This window comes from Lissotriton helveticus, chromosome 3_2 (assembly GCF_964261635.1).
Source record: "Lissotriton helveticus chromosome 3_2, aLisHel1.1, whole genome shotgun sequence".
NCBI lineage: Eukaryota > Metazoa > Chordata > Amphibia > Caudata > Salamandridae > Lissotriton > Lissotriton helveticus.
In genome coordinates this window covers 71,877,501-71,902,595 of record NC_136062.1, presented here as the reverse complement: position 1 = coordinate 71,902,595, position 25,095 = coordinate 71,877,501, and the positions used below count along the sequence as shown (strand labels likewise).

Below are 25,095 nucleotides of genomic sequence, written 5' to 3'. Positions count from 1 at the left end.
ACATTGTTCTGCATTCTGTCCATCAATTGTTCTTTTTGTAAATAACCTTACTACCTCAGCATAAGAGAACTCACCTATGTTGCCATACCAGATGGGGAAGGCAAATCTTAAACTGGGGAGGCCTCACCCAGGTTAGTCAGCCAATTTGGCTCCAAGGAAGGCTGCACACTCTTGACCAAAGGGTATGGACACTCTATAATTTCTCCTTTGCCTTCTAAACTGGGAATTCCTGCAGGAGAAGCAGAAACAGGCTGTTTAAAGCGGACTGCTCATTCAGCGCCGATCTTATGAAGGTGTAGCGAGGTGTCGACGTCGGGAAGAGTACGTGGAACGGCGTCGATGGGCGCCGTCGACGTCACAGCTCCGACGCCCAAGGTGAAGATTCCTAAGCGCTGCACACCAGCGCCATCTCAAATGCGATAATGGATTCAGAGGGCCCTACTCTCGGCAAGGGCAAACCCACCGGAGAGGATCCAGTAGGGGAACCTCCTACCTACTTGGGGCTAGAAAGTGCACCATAGGGGAATTGAGGCCTAAAGACGTTATGCACGAAAACATAATAATCCCACATTTGGGATAGTGTCACCCCAGCTCCAGGATATTTAGGGAGGCTTTGGGGGAGAGAGGGGGGAGGGAGAGGCAGGGGGGGGGCTGGGACGACTCCCAAAAACACTCTACAACTGAAGGTTGGGAGACAGCGTCATACAAACTTATGTTTCGCCCGCTGGAGCTTTGGAGCCTTCCTAGACAAAGACAGCCCCTCACCCGAATGGCTCCTCAAATGGTCTCTGGACTTGGATGAGGAATGACGGGGCCACAGTGACTCAGATAGTAACGCCACCAGAAGCATCATTCAATGCTCTCTGAACGCTTTTGGCCGAAGACACGGACAGGAACCACAGTCCTTCCAGTCAAGGTGGTCTCCCAAGAGCCACAAACAGATGGTGTGAGGATCAGTGACAGACATTTGTCGGTCACAAGATCTACAGGGTTTACACCCTGAAGGCATCACAAAAAGCACATGGTTTCTAACAGTCATGCGGCGATGGCTCGAAAAACGGCCCCCTAACCGCTCCGGATTCGCGTTGCAAGTGCAGAAAAGAAGGAACTGATGTGGACATGCCAGAAAGAGGAATATATGGACTCTGTTGATGCCACATTGCATAGTGACATCGATAATGCGTCGTGTGGCGCCCTCTCCTGACACACGGACATGTGTGAAAAAGGTTTCCAGATACAGTCTTGCGCCTGGGGAAAATTCTAAAGTAAGGAATTTGTGGCTAGATGTCACTATCGGGTTCATCTCTATATTAAAGTTGCAGACAGCAGTTGTGGATTCCAACTCAAATTGGTCCAAGTCCTTGTTACAAGTTGTGAGCAGGAAGGAGGGCTAGAGCTGGGGGACTCTTGTGAGGAGCATCTGAAAACAAGAGCACAAAAGCAAGGGATACAGACCCACTTAGCTAACTCTTAAACTATGAGAGTAGCCCTTCTAGAGAGCAATGAGCCAGGAAAGGGCGGGGGAAAACACCATAGCTTGTATCTCCTCTCCTTAACACTCCTCTTTCAGACCCACTATCCCTGGATTGTTTTTTGGGGGAGCAGGTTTGGGAAAGCGGGAGGGGACAAGGCAGGAATGGAAAGAAATGCAGTCTACTTGTGCTCACTAGGCCTAAGCACACAGTAATGTATGCAGATGTGACACTCATGTTCCACATGGATGACTGAAGACCTAGTTGCAAGAGAGTGGCAGGCAATATTTAGACACAAACATTTAGAAGGAGACAGGTAAAAAGACCTGCCTTGCTTCTAGAATCGTGTCACTCTTACAACTGCCAGATCTCTACAGCCCAGTGAGCTGGAGGTAGTCACATTTGAGAAAGAGGAAGGCCCTGGTGGGCCCTTTGGACCACAAAGCCCAGCTCTGGGTCTCAGTCCATGTCAGGAAATGACCTCCAGTGAAAACATGATTCTCATGTACTACAAGGAAATGGTCGAAAAGATATAGCTTATATGGTTATTTGCGAGGCAGGGGTGCAATCTCTGCAGCGCCATGCAGAGGCACCTTCTCTGTCCCAACACCCAGAATTATCGATATATCTCAATATATGCATTTCACACAAAATATTGTATTGGCATTTGTATAGTGCTTTCTTACACCTTACAAGGCCCAAAGCACTTTTGTGTAGTCGAGTAAATAGCTGCACCCTTTGTATAACTTTTAATGCACTTTGCCCCAAATAAGGCTGCAGATTCAGATTTCCATCAAGTTTCTGCGTGCATTTCTGAGTGCATGGATGAAAATGTTTAGATTATAATTAGGGGCATTATGTGTGCTTTTGATGAGGTTTGGAATTGTGTTGTAACCATGGTGCCTGAAGTGTCACTGAACATATGCACGTGGAGAGGAGTCATTTCACAATACAGAATTATGAAAGGAGTGAAGCGGGAAGAGTGTGAGCGATAGGATTGCAGCTTGCCTATGTCAATCTATGGCTCTTTAGAATATAGTCTAGTTGGTATTATATTTCAGTAAACAGACTTGCCTTCATAACACTTCGAAACTCAGTGTAGATGCTGATTACCCTTATTTTATCTTGGAGCATGTACCAGAGCGTACAGGTCTGTACAAAGACAGAGGACCCACAGAATATACTTTTTTTTGTTCTGTTTCAAATAAGGGGTATGATCAGAAGTGGTGGTATTCTGGATCCGAAAGTCCACATTTGGCATTACAGTCTACATTTTTACTGAATGGAAGATGGGTTAAGTTCTGTAGAATGCATGGAAAGGAAGAGCACTCTAAAAGAGATATGTGCAAGTGGGAATCAGTACAAGTACAGGTCCCTAAGGACAGGTGTGGTGTGGTCAAGTTTAGCATTTGCTTTGTTGCAGCATTTTGGATCCATTGTAAGTTACTGACTAGGTGGTTTAGGAGCCCAATATAAAGCTGAATGGCATAGACAACACTAGGGCTGTAGAGGCCAGAACTCTGTGAGAGTCCCAGGTGAGGTTAGATCTTGCAAGGGATTCTCTTCAGCTGAGAGAGATAACGTAATGATTACTCCAATTGGGATGAGAGCTGGCATTGCTAGAAATTTTTTTGATTACACTTGGTGGCCATGGTTCGGCTGGAGATCCATCAATCGACTTGATCAGTTTTTATGGAGAGTCCATTAAATACGTTGATTTTTGCGTGAATACTTTTGGGGCTTGGACATACATGATGGAGTTGTCAACAATTGTTCTCGATTTCAACTAAGATTTATATATTCAGGAAACTGACCTTGAGCATAGGGCCACCAGGCCAATGACCAGATGGATGAAGCCTTACCCAAAATAAGGATCTCTGTTTTATTGGCGTTGAGCTTCAAACAGCTGTTAGCCATCCACAAGGCCGGCTCCGGCAAGCAAGATTTAAACAGTTTTGATGGCTCGCCCCTGCCTAGGAAAGAGTCACAATCAATTGAGTATCATCGGCATATGACACATGTTTAACCTTGTGTCTCTAAACGATTTCTGCTAGGGGTGAATATAAATGTTAAACAAGGTGGGGCTCAAAATAGAGGCCTGCGGAACGCCATAAGGTAAGGTTAGAGTCTCTGACACAAAAAGTCTCTGGGCGACTTGGAAAGTGAGAAAGAAAAAAGAGGCAAGACATCGTAGAGCAGTGCCACTGACACTGCTCTATTCCAGCCTCTGAATCAGGAGGCTGTGGGACACGGTGTCAAAGGCCGCACTCAGATCTAGCAACATCAAGGCTGAGGTATGACCTTCATTAGCACTTTGTCTTAGGGTTTTGGTCGTGAATAGTAAAGCTGACTCAGTGGAGTGATCTGCCCTAGATCCCAATTGGGACGGATGAAGCAAATCATTAGTTTCAATAAAAAATGTCAGTTGATTATTGACATTTTTTTCAAGAATTTTTGCAAAGAAGGGAAGGAGTGAGATGGGCCTTAGATTTTCCAAGATCATGAAATCTAGTTCTAACGAATGGGGAGCACAGTTGGCTGCTTCCATTTCTGGGGGAACACGCCCTGAGTGAATTGACATTGTGATCAGCTGGCTAAGGTGGGGGAGGAAGAAGGTCATGCTCATGCTTAAGCGCAGTATTTTGGGTGGGGTTGGGACAAGAGGAAATCCTGATATACTTTGTAAGAAGAGTCCTTGTAGCTAGTCTAAGGAGGGACTAGTGAAAATTCACAAGACTATACTGACTGGTCGTATCTTCTCATGTGGCTAGTAGATCGTTCCACTTCTTGGCCTCAGGTGGAAACAGGTCATAAATCTTAGCAACTTTTGAGGCAAAGAAAGTAGAAATGTTGTTACAATTTTCCTTACAGGGAGTTACAGCTGCAGAGACACGTTCAAGGGATGGTAGGGAATTGATTACGGTGAATAGTTCTTTACATGATTTATTAGGTCTGTTCATTTTCTGTGAATAAAACTCTCTGCAAGTACTTCTGATAAGCTTGCGGTATTGTTTGTGCACTTGTTTGTGCTTGGAACGGCTGATCAGGCTGTAATCTTGCCTCCAAGCACGTTCAAGACGTTTAAATATTTACTTGGCTGCATCTAAGGGCTCGTTGTACCATGGAGCAGAACGGGAGGCTCGTGATTGCCATCTAGAGGGGCTATACAGTCTAAGGCTTCTGTGATCCATCTGTCAATGTTGGTATCTTCTAGAGCCATGTCCTTGCCCAAAACAGGGTTGATGACTGATAATGCCTCCATAAAGGTCTCAGAATTAATCTTTTCCAATTTCCTAGAGAGTACTGTTTGGTAGCCGATACTACAATGGTAGAATTAGGGAGTGGGAGAGTAAAAGGGCTCATACAGTGGTCTGACCATGGAACTGGGATGGGGGTTTCCACCAAAAATGCAGACACATTGGAGAAAATGGGGTCTAAAGTGTGTCTCCTCACATGTGTGGGTCCGGAGACTCGTTGTACAAGATGTAGGGTCTTCAAGTCTCCAATTAGCCGTCTAGCCCTGTTGCAAGAGCTCTCCTCAAAGTTAAGGCTAAGGTCACCTATAATAATCAACTTATTATGGCGTAGGGCAAATTGTGAAATGGTGTCTGCGAGGGTTGATGTGAACTTATACGTTAACCCAGGGGGCGATAGATTAAAAGCCCGGTTAGCATACAATTGCTAGAAAACCTCAGCAAAAAAAGATATCCACCTTGCTAAAAGAGCACTTCAAAGTATTTTTACAAATAATCGCAATGCCTCTTCCTCTCTGGGTAGAGCGATCACGCCTTACGATGTCATAACCATTGGGTATTACATCTAAGATATCGGGGCGGCGCTTCTTTGAGCCACGTCTCAGTGAGGAATAGAGCATCCAGTTGTTGATCACCAAGAGTCTAAAAAATCTCATGTTTGTATTTAGCTGGGGAGCAGCAATTTATTGTTAGGCAACTTATTAAGACTATCGGTCCAAGGCTACTCTCCCCGAGTCCATCATCGAGATTGCTGGGAGTGTAACGGCATGAGCTGCATATGAGGGGGAGCCACCTACCTCGATAGAATTACAGCAGCCTGTTGGTATGGCAGGAGCTGAGTTCCTGAGTTCGAGGACAGAGTATTACATTCTCTGGGAGTTAAAATGGGCAGGGGTTCTAGCCCCCAGCTACGTACTGATGCAGACAGGCTTACCTTTGGGGCGCCGGCAGCGCGTCAGCGCAATGACCATAATGATATAGGCCGCCTCAAGAGGGGCGTGTCTATTCACCGACCAATCCACACAGAAGGGGGTGGGCAAAGAAACACCAACCTGGGCATAGCAACCCCACACAAGTCAGGAGAGCGTTCTCCCCTGCATGGTGATACTGGTAAAGAAATGTCTAGCTAAAATACAAGTGGAAACTAAATATTGCGGATTATTGCCAGTTTCACACACACAATCACTATTCTGTACAAAGGCAATTATATGCTTCAATAAAAACCAATGGCTCAGTACAATTAGGCATTTGTCCAATAATATGCCCAAATCCTAGAAGGAAAATTACTCTATTTTGACAAATTTTCGAATATGTGCAAATACTGAACCCTGTACAGGTCATTGTGTTGGTCCACATTGTAAATTACTATAATTCAACCCTTGTTAGGTCTCAATCTTCACCATGCAAGCTAGTTACTGCAGAAGACAAAATCAGGACCTCTCCTATTTAACCCCAAGCTCTCTTCATCACAGCAAAGCATTCCATGAGCCCACTCCTAAAACCACACCTCTCTCTTTCTCACATTTTAGATCAGAAGTTGACAATTAGTTCACTGACAATGCCAAGATTGTTGAGCACCTAAAATAATAATCTAAAAATGCCAGACTTTCCTCTCCTGCTTTCTAAAGATATGCCCTGCTGATCCAATCTTAAAAAATGACTTGAACTTTCTACCTTAAACCCACCTTTGTGAAACCCTCATCCTTCAATTATTCTATCCTTCAAATCTCATCAAACAGTGTGTCACTTTGATTGATCCACTTATGCTACAACCGGTAAATGCCTATGCATTAGACCAAAAATCTCCCCTTTGGACACTTGCTCTAGATCTTCCAAACTACACAATCTTAGACCATTCTCTAAACTTCTCTTCGTCAAGAAAGCAAAAGATTGCTTCCATTCAACACATTCATGAACACAATTTCCTGGGATCCTACCAGTCCTGTTGGTGGAGCCCACATGCCAGAGGTGCTACTGGGACACAACTATGATGGTTGGAGTCGCTCGTCACTGGTGTTCTGGCGTTCTCCCTCCCATGCTCGAAAACTCTGTATAGTACACCCCTCGAAACTTGGCAATCCAGGAAACGAGGGCAAGCAGTGAATAACTTCTGAGGGAGGCAGTGTGGGGCGATTGGTGATGGTGACTCCAAGGAGAAGTACCCAAAACATAGGCCCAATGAAAGGTGAAGTCTCTGGAAATAGCTATTATTTACTTTCCTGAAGTAGGAATGTAATCGAGGACTGAAAAAGGGCTGGCCTGCCTAGAAACTTCCTGAACTTTAATAACTGAATCTGCTGACCTATCCCCAGTGCTTAATTTGTAAAAGAAGGAGTGCCAATGCCCAAAGATATGCTCAGATACCCACGGCCGATGCTATTAAATGTCAGCGCACTACATACAAAGGCTCTGTAGTCTTGAATTCACATCAGGCCTCTTTAATCCACTGCCAGGCACTCCCTGCTCCTTTATGGCACTCTTGCAGGTTCCTTCTTTCTTTTCCTCAGTCTTTCTACTATGTGTGTTTTTCCCTCTCTTGGTCGTAGTAAATGTCTCATGCAGAAACATAAGTGCCAGTGCCCAAAAATGAGTGCCAGTGAACCTTACCGCAACCACCAGCTCAAATTAAACACCTCCTACCCCCATTCTGAAACAATCCACCAAATGGCAGGACTCTTGCTAAATGTTGCTCATAGAATTTCTGTGGCCAGCCCTGTCTCCATCCTCCCTCACTTTAGTGTCTGGGTATCCACCCTCCAAACACAGGAATGCAGGCATTACACTTCATAAGTGGCCGCTGCTTTTCTCTGCCATGATGACCGCATCAGGAACAGGAGGAGAGAGAAACTGGCATGTATATGCAATGCCGGGCATTATAAGGAGGAGGAAGAGATGGAAGAGTTTAGGTGTACAACAGCAGTACACAGGTGTGGCAACAGGTAATACGTTTGTGGGGGTGCCTGCTTTCAGAAAGCAAGCATACATGGCATCACCTGAGCTTGGTACTGCCCACATCACACTAAAGTCCCCCCTTGCATGTAAGATCTTCTTGACCAATGAATCTTTTGACTTTGTGGAAAACAACATATTGTTGACTACCTAACCCACTCATTTAGGCATATGGGTTATGGTTCAGGATTACTTCTAGTCTACTCTTTACAGGCAGATCAAGGTTTTTTTTTTTTAATGAGAGACCCCATCAGTTGTCTATTTCCACTACAGAGTGCGGTTTCCCAAGACTCAATCTTGGCTCCAACTCTTTCCCATCTCACTGTAATGAGTTGCTAAAAGGCATACCTGGTGAGATATCTGGCAGCTTCCCTTGCGGAGTTCCATTCGAGAATGGAAGCTCTGAGGTAAGTGTCTGGTGTACCAGGCTTGAAAGTTAGATCCTGAGGATGGAGATTGAACAGTAAGAGATCAATTACGCTTTATAGAAGGCTTACTGGAGGTAACACCTTTACACTGGCGATAGGGGCATATCAACACGTCCAGAGGGATTCAAGAAATTACATGGACTGGCAGAGATCACAGCATGAAGTAGATGACGCCCGATGTAGAATGGTAATGGAAGAGTAGGAGAGGAGTCAGGCAGTAGGAGGGGACAGCTGGGGAAGATAAGAAACTTAGTGGCTGTTTGGAAGAACAGCAGTGAACGGAAAGGAAGATAACAAATCCATCACACTGGCAAAGCACCATAACAGGATATCAGTGGTAAACAAAAGCAACTTGGGGAACACCAGAGAGACAGTGCAAGTACAATCATAGATAAAAGGTAAATAACTTCCAGGAGTGATGACAATAGGCCAACATCAGGCATCACTGGGGCAGAAATGTTCAAAGTAAATGCAACCATAGTGGCACACAGAGAGACTGTCAGCCTTGACGTCAAGAGACCTATGTTACAAACCGTACAGATAAATGTTTAGGTTAGAAAAATGCCATGCCAATTTACCAACAACGTCACATTGTTATGACCCAATAAAGAATGATTATAAAAGTCACTGTAGAAACCAGACACGTTTACTGACAGAGAAGAGTTCGGTAGAAGAATATTAGGAACAATGTAAAATGCACATTACTTGCTTGTTATTAAAGTGGTTAAAGTAGATACTGTGAATTAGAGCATACGAAAAGTATATTTAAATAAACACAATAAAAATTCTTCAAATTCACCACAACGTTCTGAATCATCTGTAATCACAAAGATATGCCTTGTAAGACTTCAGAACATTCAGAATTATACAACAAGACTTCTCATTTATCTGAAGATCAGTTAAGTCTTCCGGACACGGTGCTCATTCAAATGCTACAACTCTGCTACAAGGCTTCAAGCAAAAGACAACTCCATACATTGGGCCCCATATTCCCTACAGAAAACCACAGTTCGTAAAAATCTGCGCAGTCGTACGTTAGAAGCAAGCTTAGAAAATGCAACTACTTTACTCAAAAACGGCATGCACTTCTAGTTCAGGATTCCACTTTGTCCCTCCCCGTTCATTCCAATCTTAAAACGTAACAATATCTGATCACCCATAATATTCTATTTCCATTCCTCTCTAACAGAACATACGCTTTTTGAAACAAAATTCCTTCCCCACTGATACTTTGAACTGTTTAATACAGTGATGATCTACGTTCAAGAAATTATACATATGTTAACAGGATTAATGTGAAATAGAAAACAAACACCTGAAAGAATTTGACCATCAATTATGAAATAAAAGATTGAAAAAACATTGGTCTTTCAGAAAACTAACCACTATCGAATTTCATATGCAACCCATCTTCATCCTCTTCAACATCCATAGGTTCCAATTCCTGCTCAGCAATTGTTTTCAGATACTGCATAAATATTTCCACTGATGATGTAAAATGCAGTTCCTTATTATTCAGCCAGTGCACAACAAAGCCTCCAAACCCGTCGTCACAGTTAAAAGCAGTTCCAGCCAAAACTGATGGTATATCTGTTGGCAGAAAAAATCGTTTTATTGAAAAGCAGATAATATAGTCATTCAACACTACTATATGTACATGACTAAACGTTTTACCAAAAATGATGCATGGTTAAAGTAAACTTATTATGAAGAACAAAAGGTCTAAGGCTTAAACAGATAAACTTTTTCTATTGTATAGACCACAATGAGTTGCTATACGTTTTCCTTGCCCAGCCGGGCAGGGAATTTTATTTATAGATTAGTACGAAAGTTTTTCAATTTTCAAATACATTTTTTACAGTACACAATTTTTTACTGTAAGGCACAGTCCTGTGCCGTACAACGAGGTTTCAGAAATAAAGGAAAGAAGTAAGCGAGAAATACTTCAGGCAAGAGAGAAGTGAGCGTTTCTGGGCACTGTGAAAGTAAAATGATATAACAGTGTTTCCCAGCACAGAGCATACATAAAATAATACAAATAATCAACAGTACGTCTGCTAAGAAAGGTCGACGTTTCGATTCCGCGCTCTAATAAAATGGGATCATCATCAGGACTTAAATAAATTAATTGCCTGAGTGGAACGTTAATTTACGCCTGGGTAGGCGCTGGTAGTAGAGAATATAGTTGCTGTGGGTGATAAGCGTGGCTCCCACTTTTGATGAGGGGGGCTGGTGAAGGCATCGGGGTCTGGTAAGCGCGGTTGTGAAACTGGTGTTTCCACAGCAGGGAGGAGTCTCAGTAGAGAAGAGGGATTTGAGGCGGTCTGGAGTGATCATCGGGACATTGTTCCCCCCTTGCGGATCGATGCATTATTTTCGACCGCCTACTCTGGAAATCACCTATAAACCTTGAGGAAACCGAGCCTCGAATCGGTAAAAATTGCGGACCGATCCATCCCCTTGACACCCTTTCGGTCTCCTGTTCAGGACGCTTAAAAGACATTGTCCATCCGACAATCGCAGATCACTCCAGACCGCCTCAAATCCCTCTTCTCTACTGAGACTCCTCCCTGCTGTGGAAACACCAGTTTCACAACCGCGCTTACCAGACCCCGGTGCCTTCACCAGCCCTCCTCATCAAAAGTGGGAGCCACGCTTATCACCCACAGCAACTATATTCTCTACTACCAGCGCCTACCCAGGCGTAAATTAACGTTCCACTCAGGCAATTAATTTATTTAAGTCCTGATGATGATCCCATTTTATTAGAGCGCGGGATCGAAACGTCGACCTTTCTTAGCAGACGTACTGTTGATTATTTGTATTATTTTATGTATGCTCTGTACTGGGAAACACTGTTATATCATTTTACTTTCACAGTGCCTAGAAACGCTCACTTCTCTCTTGCCTGAAGTATTTCTCGCTTACTTCTTTCCTTTATTTCTGAAACCTCGTTGTACGGCACAGGACTGTGCCTTACAGTAAAAAATTGCGTACTGTAAAAAATGTATTTGAAAATTGAAAAACTTTCGTACTAATCTATAAATAAAATTCCCTGCCCGGCTGGGCAAGGAAAACGTATAGCAACTCATTGTGGTCTATACAATAGAAAAAGTTTATCTGTTTAAGCCTTGGACCTTTTCTTCTTCATAATAAGTGACTACCCATGGTCCACAGCTACCTATTGGGTTCCCCCTTGTTTCCAAAAAAATGGTTAAAGTAAACAGCATTTACATTCACTTGTACTGTACTTCGGAGATCTGTAACACATGGCCCCATAAAGACAAGCTCCGCCGCGTGGGTATTTTTGCATCTCGGTTTCACTTTAAAGTGAAAGCACGATGCAAAAATAAACCGCGGCTGCCTGGCGAGCGCTTGTTACCCTCATGCAATGTGGTGCCAATGCTTGCATTATATCCCTGGGAGATTCCGAAGAGATTTTCCTGGAAACTGCCTACTGTCAGTACATGTCTTCCTGAGGTTTGGGTTTCTTATGTTTAGATTTTGCAGAAAGTTCAGATTTTTTTTTATTTGTGGTCATGTTTTGTGGAAGAAATATGATCTGGAGAAACGATGCTCCAGCACAGAGAATCTTGAAGACTTTTATTTATTCAGGAGTTGGAGTGGAAGAGGATGGTGCTGGTGAAAGTAGATTCCTTTGCTGTAAATGCTTGAGAAAAATAAAAAGGTCACGTCAAACCAGGTCATATCTTACATTTTCCATTGGAAGTCTTAATGTGCCTGGTAAAGTGAATAGGCGAAGACATTTTCACTGATCTTTCCAAATGCTTGCACAAAATTCTGCTCTTTAGGACGAACTAGCACCGTCTAAAAGATCTTATAACTGAATTTAAAATAGCAGCACCTATGAAACCGGTGTTTCTAAAAGGTCATAATAAATGCTCTGATCAAATGAAGACACCTAAAGCAGATTTCTGCAAAATCCTATTGCTCTTTGGATGAATGCAGGCCTCAAAGAATTCCATCTAAGGCTTTTAAGATAATTCAGTGGCAATGCCTCAGTATATACTTACAGGTCACAGGTTCGAATTCCAGGTAGATAAAACAAGTGTGCCTAAAAGCAATTCACGTTATGGTATGTGCTACATACACAGCCATTATTGTAATGAAACGCAAGGGTGCACACCTTGTGTTTTATTTTAACAAGTATTTTTTATGAGTACTCGTGGCTCAACAGCATGGTTGTGTTGATCGCTCTTAAAATACTTAATGCATGTTATAATTAATATTGAAAACTGTGTATTTAAATGCCTGGGATTTACAAAGCAGACGGTTTAGTCCCATGTCCCACTGGTAGCATGGCCTGGATTGAAGTAGGTTGACCTGCCGCAAAAGTGTAATTTAAGGGTTGTTGTTAAATTACATTCTCTCATGAAATATTTAAGTTACTCTCTCCTTTCCTAAAACACACCCGCAATGCTTTTGCCTAAACTTGCCTGGCAAGTCTCCTGTTCCGGGGGAGGAGTATGAAACTATATAAAAAAAAAACCTCAAACACTCCCACCCAGCAGCCATGTTTTCCCTCGGCATGGCATCACTACGTGTATAGTGACTTGGGGACACTCGAGGGAGAGCGGTTTTTAGCACCTGCGAGTAGGATTGCCACCTTTCCCAGAGAAAGATCAGTGGCGTAACATCCCCCCCCACTCCCCCTGTGGAGCTCCGTAGAGGGGAGGGGACCCCCTCAAGTTTTGTTACGCCACTGAGAAAGATTCTGGCCGTTTGTTTTTTAAGAATCTCGTCTGCAAAGACCTGGATGTAATCCTGAACAGGACTGTAAACAAGATCGTACGTGTTCCCTTGTAACATTACTTTTCTGCCTTTGTTTACTATAATTGTTAATCGGGGATCGTTTGAGCATCTCTAGAACAGCTTCCAAGTGCTTTCTATTTATATTTGCTGTTTCGAGTATGGTCACCAAGGCTAAAAATACCGCCTTTAGGTGAGTTTGTTTACTTTTGTATTGTAAGGGACATTAAAATGCCGGTGGTGCCAGTAGAAAACCGGCCAGGTGGGAACTCTGCCTGCGAGAGTGACATAGGCACCATGGCTTGAACAAGCCCTACTGTTCGCGCGCCAGACAGAGGTGCGTTATTTCTATCTGCTAGAGTTGCAGCCGTCTTTTACTTTAATAACAGTTATCTGCAGACCTCATGTTTATTATTTCATATTACCATGCAATAGTCTGAAGCATCTCTTCTGGAAATTGTAGTGCTTTATGCATGAACATCTGTGGTCGTGTTTAAGAGTTCTAATGATTATATTCATGGGTACACACATAGAAAGGAAAGAGAAAGGTGCGTTGCATTTATTGATTGTTATGTTCAATCAATCAATCAATCAATCATTTATAAAGCGCACTAAATACCCGCCGGGGAGGGGTCGCTACTGATCGAACGGCCAGGTCTTCAGTGTCCTCCTGAAGGTCAGCAGGTCTTGGGTCTGTCGTAGGCTCAGTGGGAGGGAGTTCCATGTCTTGGCGGCGAGGTGGGAGAAGGATCTCCCGCCGGTGGTCGTTCCTCGGATGCGCGGGATGGTGGCGAGTGAGAGGTCGGTGGAGCGGAGCTGGCGGTTGGGGTTGTAGGAGGAAAGTCGTCTGTTGAGGTAGGCTGGGCCGGTCTTGTGGAGTGCCTTGTGTGCGTGGATGGGGAGTTTGAAGGATATCCTCTTATTGACGGGGAGCCAGTGAAGGTTTCTCAGGTGGGGGCGATGTGGCCGTGGCATGGTGCATCGAGGATCAGTCGTGCTGAGGCATTTTGGATGCGTTGTAGTCGTTTTATGAGCTTGGTCGGAGCTCCCGCATACAGGGCGTTTCCGTAGTGGAGTCTGTTGCTGACGAGGGCCTGGGTGACTGTCTTTCTTGTATCTGTCGGAATCCATCTGAAGATCTTGCGGCTCATGCCAAGGGTGTTGTAGCAGGGGGAGGAGACAGCGTTGACTTGCTTGGTCATTGAAAGCGTTGAGTCAAGGATGATTCCCAGGTTGCGTGCGTGTTCGGCGGGTGTCGGGCCGACCCCACCAGGAGTCGTCCCAGGCTGAAGCAGAGGATGAGGTCCTCCATCTTGTCCGAGTTCAGCTTCAGACGGCTGATCTTCATCCAGTCGGCGACGGCCTTCATTCCTTCGTGGAGGTTAGCTTTGGCGGTGATGGGGTCCTTGGTGAGGGAGAGGTTCAGTTGAGTGTCGCCGGCATAGGAGATTATGTTGAGGTCGTGCTGTAGGGTGATGTGTGCGAGCGGGGTAATGTAAATGTTGAACAGTGTCGGGCTGAAGGAGGATCCCTGGGGTACGCCGCAGATGATCTCGGAGGCTTCAGATTGGAATGGGGGAGGCGGACGCTCTGGGTTCTGCCGGAGAGGAAGGAGGTAGTCCATTCCAGAGCCTTGTCTCGGATCCCTTCGGCATGGAGGCATGCGCGTAGTGTGTGGTGGCACACGATGTCGAAGGCGGCGGAGAGGTCTAGGAGGATGAGTGCTGTGGTCTGACCGCTGTCCAGCAGGGTCCTGATGTCGTCGGTGGCGGCGATGAGGGCAGCCTCGGTGCTGTGGTTGCTGTGGAACCCTGACTGGGAAGGGTCCAGGATTTTGTTCTCTTCGAGGTATCGGGTTAGCTGTCTGTTGACGATCTTCTCGATGACCTTGGCCGGGAACGAAAGCAGGGAGATGGGCCGGACGTTCTTGAGATCTCTTGGGTCTGCCTTGGGTTTTTTGAGTAGGGCGTTGATCTCGGCGAGCTTCCAGCTTTCTGGGAAGGTTGTGGTCTTGAGGGAGAGAAGCGATGGAGCCGCTTGCTTTGTTGAAGACGTGGTGCGGGAATGGGTCTGACGGAGAGCCAGAGTGGATTGTGCTCATGGTCTTGATGGTGTCACCGATGCTCACGCTGGCCCAGGCAAGCAGGGGGTCGTGGTCGATGGGTTGCGGAGAGTATGTTGTGTTGCTGTCTGTTGGGGCTGTTTGGGTGTTGAAGCTGTCGTGGATGTCTGCTATCTTGCGGTGGAAGAAAGTGGCGAGGGAGTCACACAGGGCTTACAACGGCGGGATGTAGTTGGTTTTGGAGTTGGGGTTGGAGAGTTCCTTCAGGATGTTGAAGAGCTCCTTGCTGTTGTGTGCATTGTTGTAGAGGCGGTCTTTGAAGGAGGTCCTCTTGGCAGCTCTAATGAGATGGTGGTGGTTGCGGACGGCGTCCTTGTGTGCTGCGTGGCTGTCCGGAGTCTGTTCACTGTGCCATTTCTTCTCTAGTTTCCGGCAAGCTTCCTTGGAGGCTAGGAGTTCTGGGGTGAACCAGCTGGCCCTCTTGCTGGTGTCTCTATTGGGGGATTTTCTTCAGCGGGGCGAGGGTGTTGGCGCAGTTATCGATCCAGCATCTGAGGCTGTCGGGGACGACCAAGGATGGAGAATCCGTGCAATCACACGCCATGTCGGCCAAACTCGATAAAGTCCTGGCGGCAATAGAGCATTCCCGAGTGACGATAGAGAATAAGTTTGGGGAACTCGCCACGGACATCAACCTGCTCCGAGACGATCATAGAAAACTCGCGGATCGAGATAAGCAGGGGGAGCGGACACTGCAAGAGTTGGAACCGCAAGCACAAGCGCAACAGGTAGCTATCAAAGAACTGCAGGCCAAGGTGCAAGCCCTAGAACAAAAGACAGATGATTTGGAAGGCCGGTCAAGACGGAGCAACATCCGCATCCTTAATCTGCCGGAGGGAGTGTAAGGGATGGACCCCATACAATACATGGAGACATGGATCAAGACATTTACCCGAGCGCAAGACCTCTCGCCCTTCTTCTCAATCGAGCGTGCGCATAGGGTCCCAGCGCTGAAACCTCGCCAGGGAACTCCGCTCGACCATTCCTACTGAAATTGCTCCATTATCAAGATCGGGACACTATACTACGAGCCGCCAGGCACGCAAAGGCACTCAGGGTGGAAGACAAACAGGTGATGTTGTTCCCGGACTACTCGCAAGCAGTGCAACGAGAACGAGCCACGTTCCTAACAGTGAAACGCACCCTCCGCAACAATAACATTCAATATGCACTCCTGTTCCCGGCTCGTCTGAAGATCATCTACAAGGAGGCTACGCACTTCTTCACTGACCCGACGGAAGCAGGAGACTGGGTGGAACAACATATCAGAGACCTAGCTGTCAAACCGGACACGCAGAACCATCGATCCCGCGGGGGGCGACGACGGCAGCCCAAACGAGTTGCTCTGACACAACTCCACCGACCATCGGCTCCCAATACCAGAAACTCCCCTGGCTTGGAACAAATAATCGCGGAGCGCAGAAGAGCTTTACAGGCAGCGGCGGAGGCCAGGCGCATGGACGAGGGCTCGGAAGAGGATCGAGGCCCACACATCTTCACCTCTGAAGAGGAACTGAGCGAAACGCATACCTCCCGTGAAGGCTCCTTAACACCTCCTCTCGTGACCCCGCAAACAGCAGACACTTTGATATGATAAACTTGGATTGGGCGTTGGTTACCGGACGGAACTCCTCATGGTGGCACGGCTTCTCCGGCACCATCAGACAGCAAAATGCAAAGGACACAATGGCTGGCATAATCCCTTTCTGCAGATTGAAATGGGCAGCGACAACACCGACCAACGGTGAAGAAACGCTAGCACCCCCCAATGTAACGAACTAGAGACACTGCAAGATGCATAGTTTGGACGTATTGTCTTGTACAATGGGCCCTATTAGTTGGGACTGTTTCCCGAAGTTTTTTGTACCGTTCTCCTTGTTAACCTACTTTTCTATGCTCCTTGGGGGGAGACTGGCTGGGGTGTCACAAAAGACGGGACGAGTGGGGACAGAGGAGGGAGGAGCAGTGACGATACACGATGACGTCCATGACAACGAGGGCTCCTAACACTACCTACACCCTTCTTACACTGAATGTAAGGGGAATGCACACAGCAAGCAAACGGTATGCAGTATATGCCTACATAAAAAGACAACAGGCGCACATAGCACTCCTGCAGGAGACTCACCTGACGCCGGTGGAGGTAACACGTCTACAAAGGAAATGGAGAGGTACTATATGTGCCACTGGGTATTCAGCGTTCGCTAGGAGAGCGCTTGTTTGGATTAGACCAGGCACACCATTTAAAGAGCAAGTACGTCACGCAGACAAAGAAGGTCGGTTCGCAATGATAGGGGGATTGCTAGATGGTCAACCGGTGCTGATAGGCACTTTCTGGGACCGTCTTACAGGGACACTATCTCAACACACACCCACCCCGTGGATACTAGGCGGGGACTATAATTTCGTCTTCGACACTAGTCTAGATAGATCTCATCCCCCACCAGCACATTCACCGATCCACAAACAAACGGAACTCTTTAACAGGTGGGTGGAGCACTGGGCACTGGTGGATGTATGGAGAGCGCGCTACACTACCGCCAAGATCTACTCTTTCCGCTCTGTCCCTCACAACCTGTGTGTCCATTTGGACCGCTTTTTATGCTCTACCATCCTCCTTCCCAAGGTGAGGCACACAGATTACCTAGGTAGGGTCCTGTCGGACCATGACGCACATGTCCCAACTCTTACGTGGAAACCGCCCCATCCCCCTATACCTACTTGGAAATTGCCACGAGAGTGCCTCACGGATCCAGTATTCCAACAGGAACATGGAGATCATATTCAGGTACACTTTGCACTAAACATGGGAACAGCTTCTACACGATCACTAGAATGGGATGCCCATAAGGTAGTAGCGAGAGGGCAATGCATACAGACGATAGTAGGAGTGCGCAAAACACTTGAGAGGACATTACATGGCGCGGAACAGACCCTGGCAACACTCACGAAAAAGGAAGACAAGGGGGAGGCCACTATGGAGCAGATAGCCGCAGCAAAAACGGCTTATGCTGCGTCCCTGAGGGACCTCCGTAAATATAACTTCCGGCTCTATGCCACTATGGTACACCGGGAGGGTAACAGGGGAGGGACACTCTTGGCATGGCTTGCTAAATAAGACCTAGAGATAAAGACAATCACCGAAATTAGAGATCTGGCAAGAAGACTTCGACACTCACAATCTGAAATATTGACGGTCTTTCACACTTATTACTCCTCGATTTATCAAGCACCGAGCCAAGATGACCCGCACGCGATTGACGCAATCATGCACCCACTGACACTTCCACAGGTCCCACCGGCAGATCAAAAACAGCTGGACAAAAAAATAATAGCCGCGGAAGTCACTTAAGCGATCAGAGCGCTAGCGCGAAACAAGGCCCCGGGCATGGATGGTTTTCCCCTCGAATATTATAGTACATTCTCAGCCCAGCTGGTCCCACACTTGATAGCTATGTACAACGAGGCGCTCGATAGAGGTGAATTACCGGGATCCTTGAGGGAATCGGTGATAGTCACATTCCCGAAGCCACATAGGGACCCCACTCTCCCATCTTCTTACAGGCCCATTACGTTGCTCAATGCGGACTGCAAAATATTGGGCAAGATACTGGCAGACAGGGTGGCTCAAATTCTGCCCCCGCTGGTCCACCCCGACCAATGCGGTTTTGTTCCGCGACGAAATAAGTCGCAAAATATACGTAGAATGTTCCACATACAGGACACCACTGGGGGACGGTTCCCAAATGCTGCTTGCCTGATCCTAGATCTTGAAAAGGCGTTAGACACCCTATTGTGGCCCTATTTATTTGTGGTTCTTCGCAAATTCAACGTAGGCCCGAGGCTGCTGGCATACATGAAGCTCCTCTATTCGAACCTTACCACCCGGGTTAGACTAGGCAAATACATCTCCCCAGGGTTCGTGGTGGAAAGAGGGACCAGGCAGGGATGCCCGCTGTCGCCCCTGCTTTTTGCCCTGGCGGTGGAACCCCTGGCACTACGCCTGAGACTAGAGGGAGGTGACTGGGGAATTCCGCTTGCAGACACAATGCACTGTGTATCATTATACGCGGATGACCTACTTATCTACATCCGTGACGCCACCCAAGACTTAACACTCATCTGGGAGGCGTTGGGAGACTTTGCGAAGGCTTTAGGTCTCAAGGTGAACTGGGATAAATCCACGATATACCCGCTAAGTCCCCACTTAGCCCCGTTCGAGGTACGGATTGGTTCACAATCCCTTACATGGAATGGAGATGCTCCTAGATATCTGGGAGTGCGTCTGTATCACACCCCCGAGGACATATATGAGGGAAACCATCGTAAGACATTAGCGGGGCTACGAACAGCGGTGGGATTCTGGAAAACATTACCCCTGGCTCCTATAGGACGGGTGGCCATAGCAAAAATGATAATGGTCCCCCGCCTACTGTATCATTTCGCTAATCTCCCAGTGATTCCACCGCGCTCCTTTTTCAAGGAGTTGGATCGCCTTCTCACAGAGTTGATTTGGGGAGGCGGCAGACACAGAGTGGCTCTAACAACACTGTATCTACCCACGACAGAAGGGGGTTTGGGAGCACCGGCCTTCGAGGCATACTTTCTAGCAGCACAATTACAGTGGCTATTGTATTGGACGGCGGGACGACACATAGGGGAATTGGTCACTGCGGAGGGCCCCCACACCATTACCGGCACTCCGTAGACTATTGCTGCCTGGAACCAGACCGACACGCTCTCGGCCGCTCCTGGTTTCAATAGCCCGTACCTGCATGATGAGAGTTCACCGTATGTCAAAGGACAAACCCCCATATTCACCTTTACTACCACTAGTGGGCTTCCCTAGAGGGGACGACTATTACACGGAGGGCACCTTACGAATCTGGACGGAACTAGCAGTTACGGAACTGGAGTTCTGTAACTGAAGAAGAGGGGCAGATTAAGACATTTGCTCAAATGATGGAGCAGTACGATCTCCCACCTGGGCAATTCCTACTACACAGACAGCTCATAGATAGTAGCCAACAGTTCTGGAACCCCAACTTGGAGGAACCCCCAACACATCCAGTGATTCATGCTATCCTGCACATGGGGGTAGGTCGCCATCTAGTCACTTGGCTCTACAAAGCGGTAAGTACACTGATCCTTCCGACATTACAAACACTACGCCAGAAATGGGAAACGGACATAGGCAGGGTAGTACACGACAAGGAGAGGGAATCTGCCTTGGAATACCCCAAAAAGGTCTCCAGAAATGCACGTTTTCGTAACATACAATTCAACATCCTTCATAGGGCATACCTCACACCGCACCGTTTCCGTCAGTTCTTCCCGGACACACAATTCACGTGCCCCCGCTGTCACGCTCTCGCCGCCGACTTCAGGCACATGTTCTGGGATTGCCCCACTCTCCAGGGGTATTGGGACATGATACACCAGACACTGAGGAACACGACCCACGTCACGAACATGTCTACCTGGGAAGCTTGCGCTCTTGGGATATTTCGCAAGAAGAAAACGGAGAAGGTACAGTACCGCTTTCTGTCCCTAGCTATCCTACTTGCAAAGAGGGGGATAGCCATGCATTGGAGATCCCCAATGGGACCACCAGTAGCAGCCTGGATAGGCGCGGTGAAAAAATGGGGAAAGGCGGAGGAAGAAACACTTAGGGAGGAGGAACTGAAAGGAACCCGTAAACATCCTGTTTCCTTAGACTGGGCACAGTTGCTACATACATTTACCCACAAGACAGACCCCCCCGACCCTACCACAGATGAACAATCTCAGACTCAGCTAGTCTCTCTGACCCCACCAGCCACGGGGAGCGTCTGAGAGACACAAGACATGAGAGGGCACGCATGGTTGTAGGCCTACCTAGAACCCCCACTGGGCAACGCTGTAGACACCGCAGTGGCTGGGTCGCCACTCCCCTTCTCATACGCCTTCTGATATACTCCCACACCCCGAGAACCTACAATTACCTTGACAACAGAAATCCTGTTGAGTCACAGCCTGAACCCCCCCCCCCCGACACCCTACTTTCCCTGTTGTTAATCCCCCACAGTTGGGAATAGTTGAACGTTGGATCGGCAGACGATCCGGACTCAGTTATGCATTGGGGACACACGTAGCTACGATAGCTTACAGAGATTTTGAGACACTCCTACATTCATACCCCAACCTAATATGCCTGCAATGGTAACCCACACCTGACCGAGTCATACTGTCATGAGAGGACCGACAGCGCGGTATTAGACACACCCACCGCCATTTACTGATAGGATACACACTATGGCCTCAACACCGCATCACAATATCCCTAGATCAGGTCGCACATTGAACACACATGACTCCTGTTGTATTGAGGAATAAAGCCTATAGTCATGAGACTTGCAGTTTTTCCTATCTGATGTAAGAATGTAGTGATGTAATGAGTTCTATTGCCATGATAATTGACGGTTGAAACCCAATAAACAAATTTAAACTTGAAAAAAAATGAGTCATAGTCTCTATATAAATGTGTGTGATGTAATTCACTCCAACACCCTGTCCTACTTACTTGGGAAGAGTAGCACTATAAGAAATTAAATAGACATGAAAGAGGGTCCTTGTGAAGATGAGGGGCACCACAGGTGGCATCAGGCGTTTTCCTGGGAGGCTGCAAAGGTGGGGTTGGGGCAGTTTTGTTACAACATAAAGACCTACACATTTGCTCAAAGCTGTGCGCATACTAACAAACCATGACGTGCACAATTGTTTCAATCTAATATAGATTATTTTCACTTGTATTGAAGGGTTTGTCCATTTACTTACTTATATACTATTATGCACCCTCCTCTGATGTGCCTGTAAAACTAAACTTTTGTCCCGATTTTCACCTCCTGTCCTGAATTTTTGTCCTGAATTTTGACCATCTTGCCTGAATGTTTACACTCAATGTCCTGAATTTGCACCCATGCCAGTTGGTCACCCTAACTGTGGGTGAATAAAACAGAAAGAATGATAGTGCTTCAGCAGTGCCGGCGATTCCCTTTTGCAGACTAATATCCGACCTCGTATGGGGCGGAGCACGCAAGCGTGTATCAGTTCGTATAATCTAGCGTCCTTGACAGAGGGCGGCCTGGGAGTACCTGATCTCGAACTATATTTCCTGCGGCACAGCTACAATGGCCTATGCATAGGCTGGCAGTAGACTCAATGAGGAGGGTAGGTTGGTTGAAAAGGAATATTGATGATCTAGGACTATTGGAGAGCCTGCTGACGGACAGGGGTATGCGTAGACTAGCGCGCATTGCAAAGTGCTGCTGGAATACATGCATCCGGCTGTGACAAGGCATGCTGCCTTACGCCCTGCAAACACCACTTTGGAGTATGTCTGCCATGAGAGCTTTCTGGGAGGCTGGGATATCTCATCTAGGGCATTTGCATCATGACAAGGAACTGCACTTCTTTCATGATTTGCAGGCTGTCAATGACCTGGGAGCGGGCCAATTCCTAGTATATAAGGCCCTCATTTTGGAGATTTGGCACACCTGGACAGTGAGTCAGGAGGGCCTAGGCTTGCGCAACAGGTTGCAGTGCACACTGACACACGGGCTGTGCCGTAAGGCTGTTACGGTGCTATATGCAGCGCTGCAGGCCGCGGAGTTGCACTGCAGAATAGGTCCGGCTGGGACATGTGCTTGAGGACTGACCTATTAAACAGTGGGAAATGGAACTAAAACAGGTTAAACCGGTGCCCCACAATGCCCGACCAAAGTTCACCCAATTCAATGATCTTCACCACACCTATCTGACACTGCACGGTCTACACTGTAGTGTAGTTCCTATATTCCCAATAGGCTCTGCACATTGGAATAATATATCCTATAGATTCGACGTAGGACTGAGGTCTACTAGGTCTCTATCAAATATACTAGACTTAATTGTGAGTGCCAGCTAGCTCAGAGGTCACTAGAAACGTTCTCGAATTTACAAGAAGGGATTAGTTTCGGACAACCGCATAAACATGACAACTTTGTTTCCCCAAGATAAAACTGATCATCAGAGTCGTGGAAACAATAGATATATATTTTACTTAGTCAATCGTGCATACTTCGTTTCACCAGAGTTGCAGAGAAATAGATAGACGGGCGTTTTCAATAAAAAGGTTTTATTGAACAGTCTTCTTCCTCGAGCATAAGAAATTAACTGCTACAATCGTAAAACTGGTTGTAAAATATAATACATACAGTATAAAGAGTAGAATAAAATAATACTGTAAGAGCATTGTATGGTTCCTACCATAGATAAACTATAGATAAATACATACATAACAGAGGATAAAAGTACTCAACTGGTGCTTCCAAAATACGCCTTACCCGATGTACCCAACCTAAGCTTAGTACGAGGGAAGAAGTAAGTGAGGTGTAGCATAAATGTAGTATTCTTTTGCCAAGAATCTGTCCAAGTTTTCTCTTAGGGTCTAATCAGCTCCGTACCTTCGTTTAGAATGGAGAAGGACAGTCTCGGGACTTGATTTCCCAACAACCCGCAAGGGTAGCTTGGAAACACTGGAGCTGGATTTCTCGGTAGGAGAAAAGACAGCGTCTCTCTCAGTGCGTCTGCTGGAGAGCCGGCTTCCTTCGGCACTTGCTGTAGCAGGATGCATCGGGCAAGTAGAAAGTCGAACTGCTCCAAACCACCGTGTGTTTGCTATGGCAAGTGTGGGCATATTTATACCTTGAAGTTGCCGAGTTTGACGTAAAGGTGGACATAATAACATCATTAAAAACTCGGTTCTTTGAAAACTCCATGAGTTCTTGGACAAGTCAGTTCTCGAGCAAGGGAAAGCCCCTAGCTGCTGAAGCCGAGTTTTCCAAGAAATCGTAGATTTTTTGAACTAGTGGAAGTAGCCCTGCCGTATTTGGACTGCATGAGCTATGCCTAAGAGGGTTATGATTTCTATGCCTATATAAGGATATGGTGATTTATACCTATATAAGGGCATGAATCGGGAAATTTACAATAGTGTCCTAAAATGGTTTACAACACCCACTCCACGCTATTATGTTCATCTAAGAGTAAATACTAAAACATAGAAGCCAGAGTATGTGTTTTTACAATCCCACCCAAAAAATACTTGAAATGTATTTTAAAAATGGTCGTACACAAAATGAGCATTTGTGCAGTATGCATCTAAAAGCAATGATTTCATTGTAAGCATATGATATGATATTAGAAATGCTAACCAAATGAATCACGAAATTGAAATTTATGAAATGGCTCTAGGTACAGAAGAGAAATTCAAGACCATCCTATAGCAGAATATACAAGCTAGCTCGATTTGTGCATTAGATCAATATTGTTTCTAGGAAGTAGTCAAAGAATTCTTGTTCTCTAAGAATAGTTCTACTTTAAGCAGATTACTTTGAGCCAAAGTTCAGTCTGTCTTGGAAGAAATCAAATTAAATTGTAGTAAAATAGAGTTCCAAACTTGGAAGCTTTTATCTTGAAAAAAGCGAAGGTCGAATTTCAGAGTTCCAAAAGAACGCTGTGTGATAATTTCAAAAGTTATTCTCGGTGTCAGGAGAAAACATTAAGTCATCAAGGCTGGCAAAAAAATCGTCTACCACTGTAGGTGAAAGTTCAACTACTTCATTAAGAAGGTAAATTGTGCACAGATGTGAAGCATCGCCGTAAGCGCCAGCCGCATTAGCACTGTTCATAGCAGATGGTACCTGTGTGCCTGTTGGTCCACGTATTTCACCTCCAGTTGGATTTGCCGGTGAGATCTCAATGAATGCCGTCATCAGGTTTGGTAGCCGTTGGGGGCAACACAACACATGAGCCGATACCAGACCCAGTAATGCGCCAGCATCCGTTGGCATAACCGATGGTAGTGTTAGACAGATATCCAACACGCATTCCTCTCCACAAAGGAGGCATCGTAGAACAGGTAAGATGCAATCTTGCCAGATTGGTCTGAATGACAGGAACCATGTGGTATTCAGATCTCTCAAACGAGCCAAGCCAAGGATCTGTGTTATGCGTTCACGATACCTCATGGCCTGGAGCGCATTCTCTATGCTGACCTGGGCATCGCTGGTGGCCGGATT

At 46.3% G+C, this 25,095-nt stretch overlaps 1 protein-coding gene across 2 annotated transcripts in view; it reads right to left on the bottom strand.

Annotated features, from left to right (window-relative positions):
• Positions 1–25,095, bottom strand: part of DMXL2 (Dmx like 2) — a 1,907,871-nt gene that overhangs the window by 1,706,699 nt on the left and 176,077 nt on the right. For both annotated transcript variants that reach the window (XM_078684818.1, XM_078684819.1), the window contains exon 10: positions 9,487–9,693. In XM_078684818.1, coding sequence (XP_078540944.1) covers positions 9,487–9,693 — 207 coding nt within the window. The remainder of the gene's footprint in view (positions 1–9,486; positions 9,694–25,095) is intronic.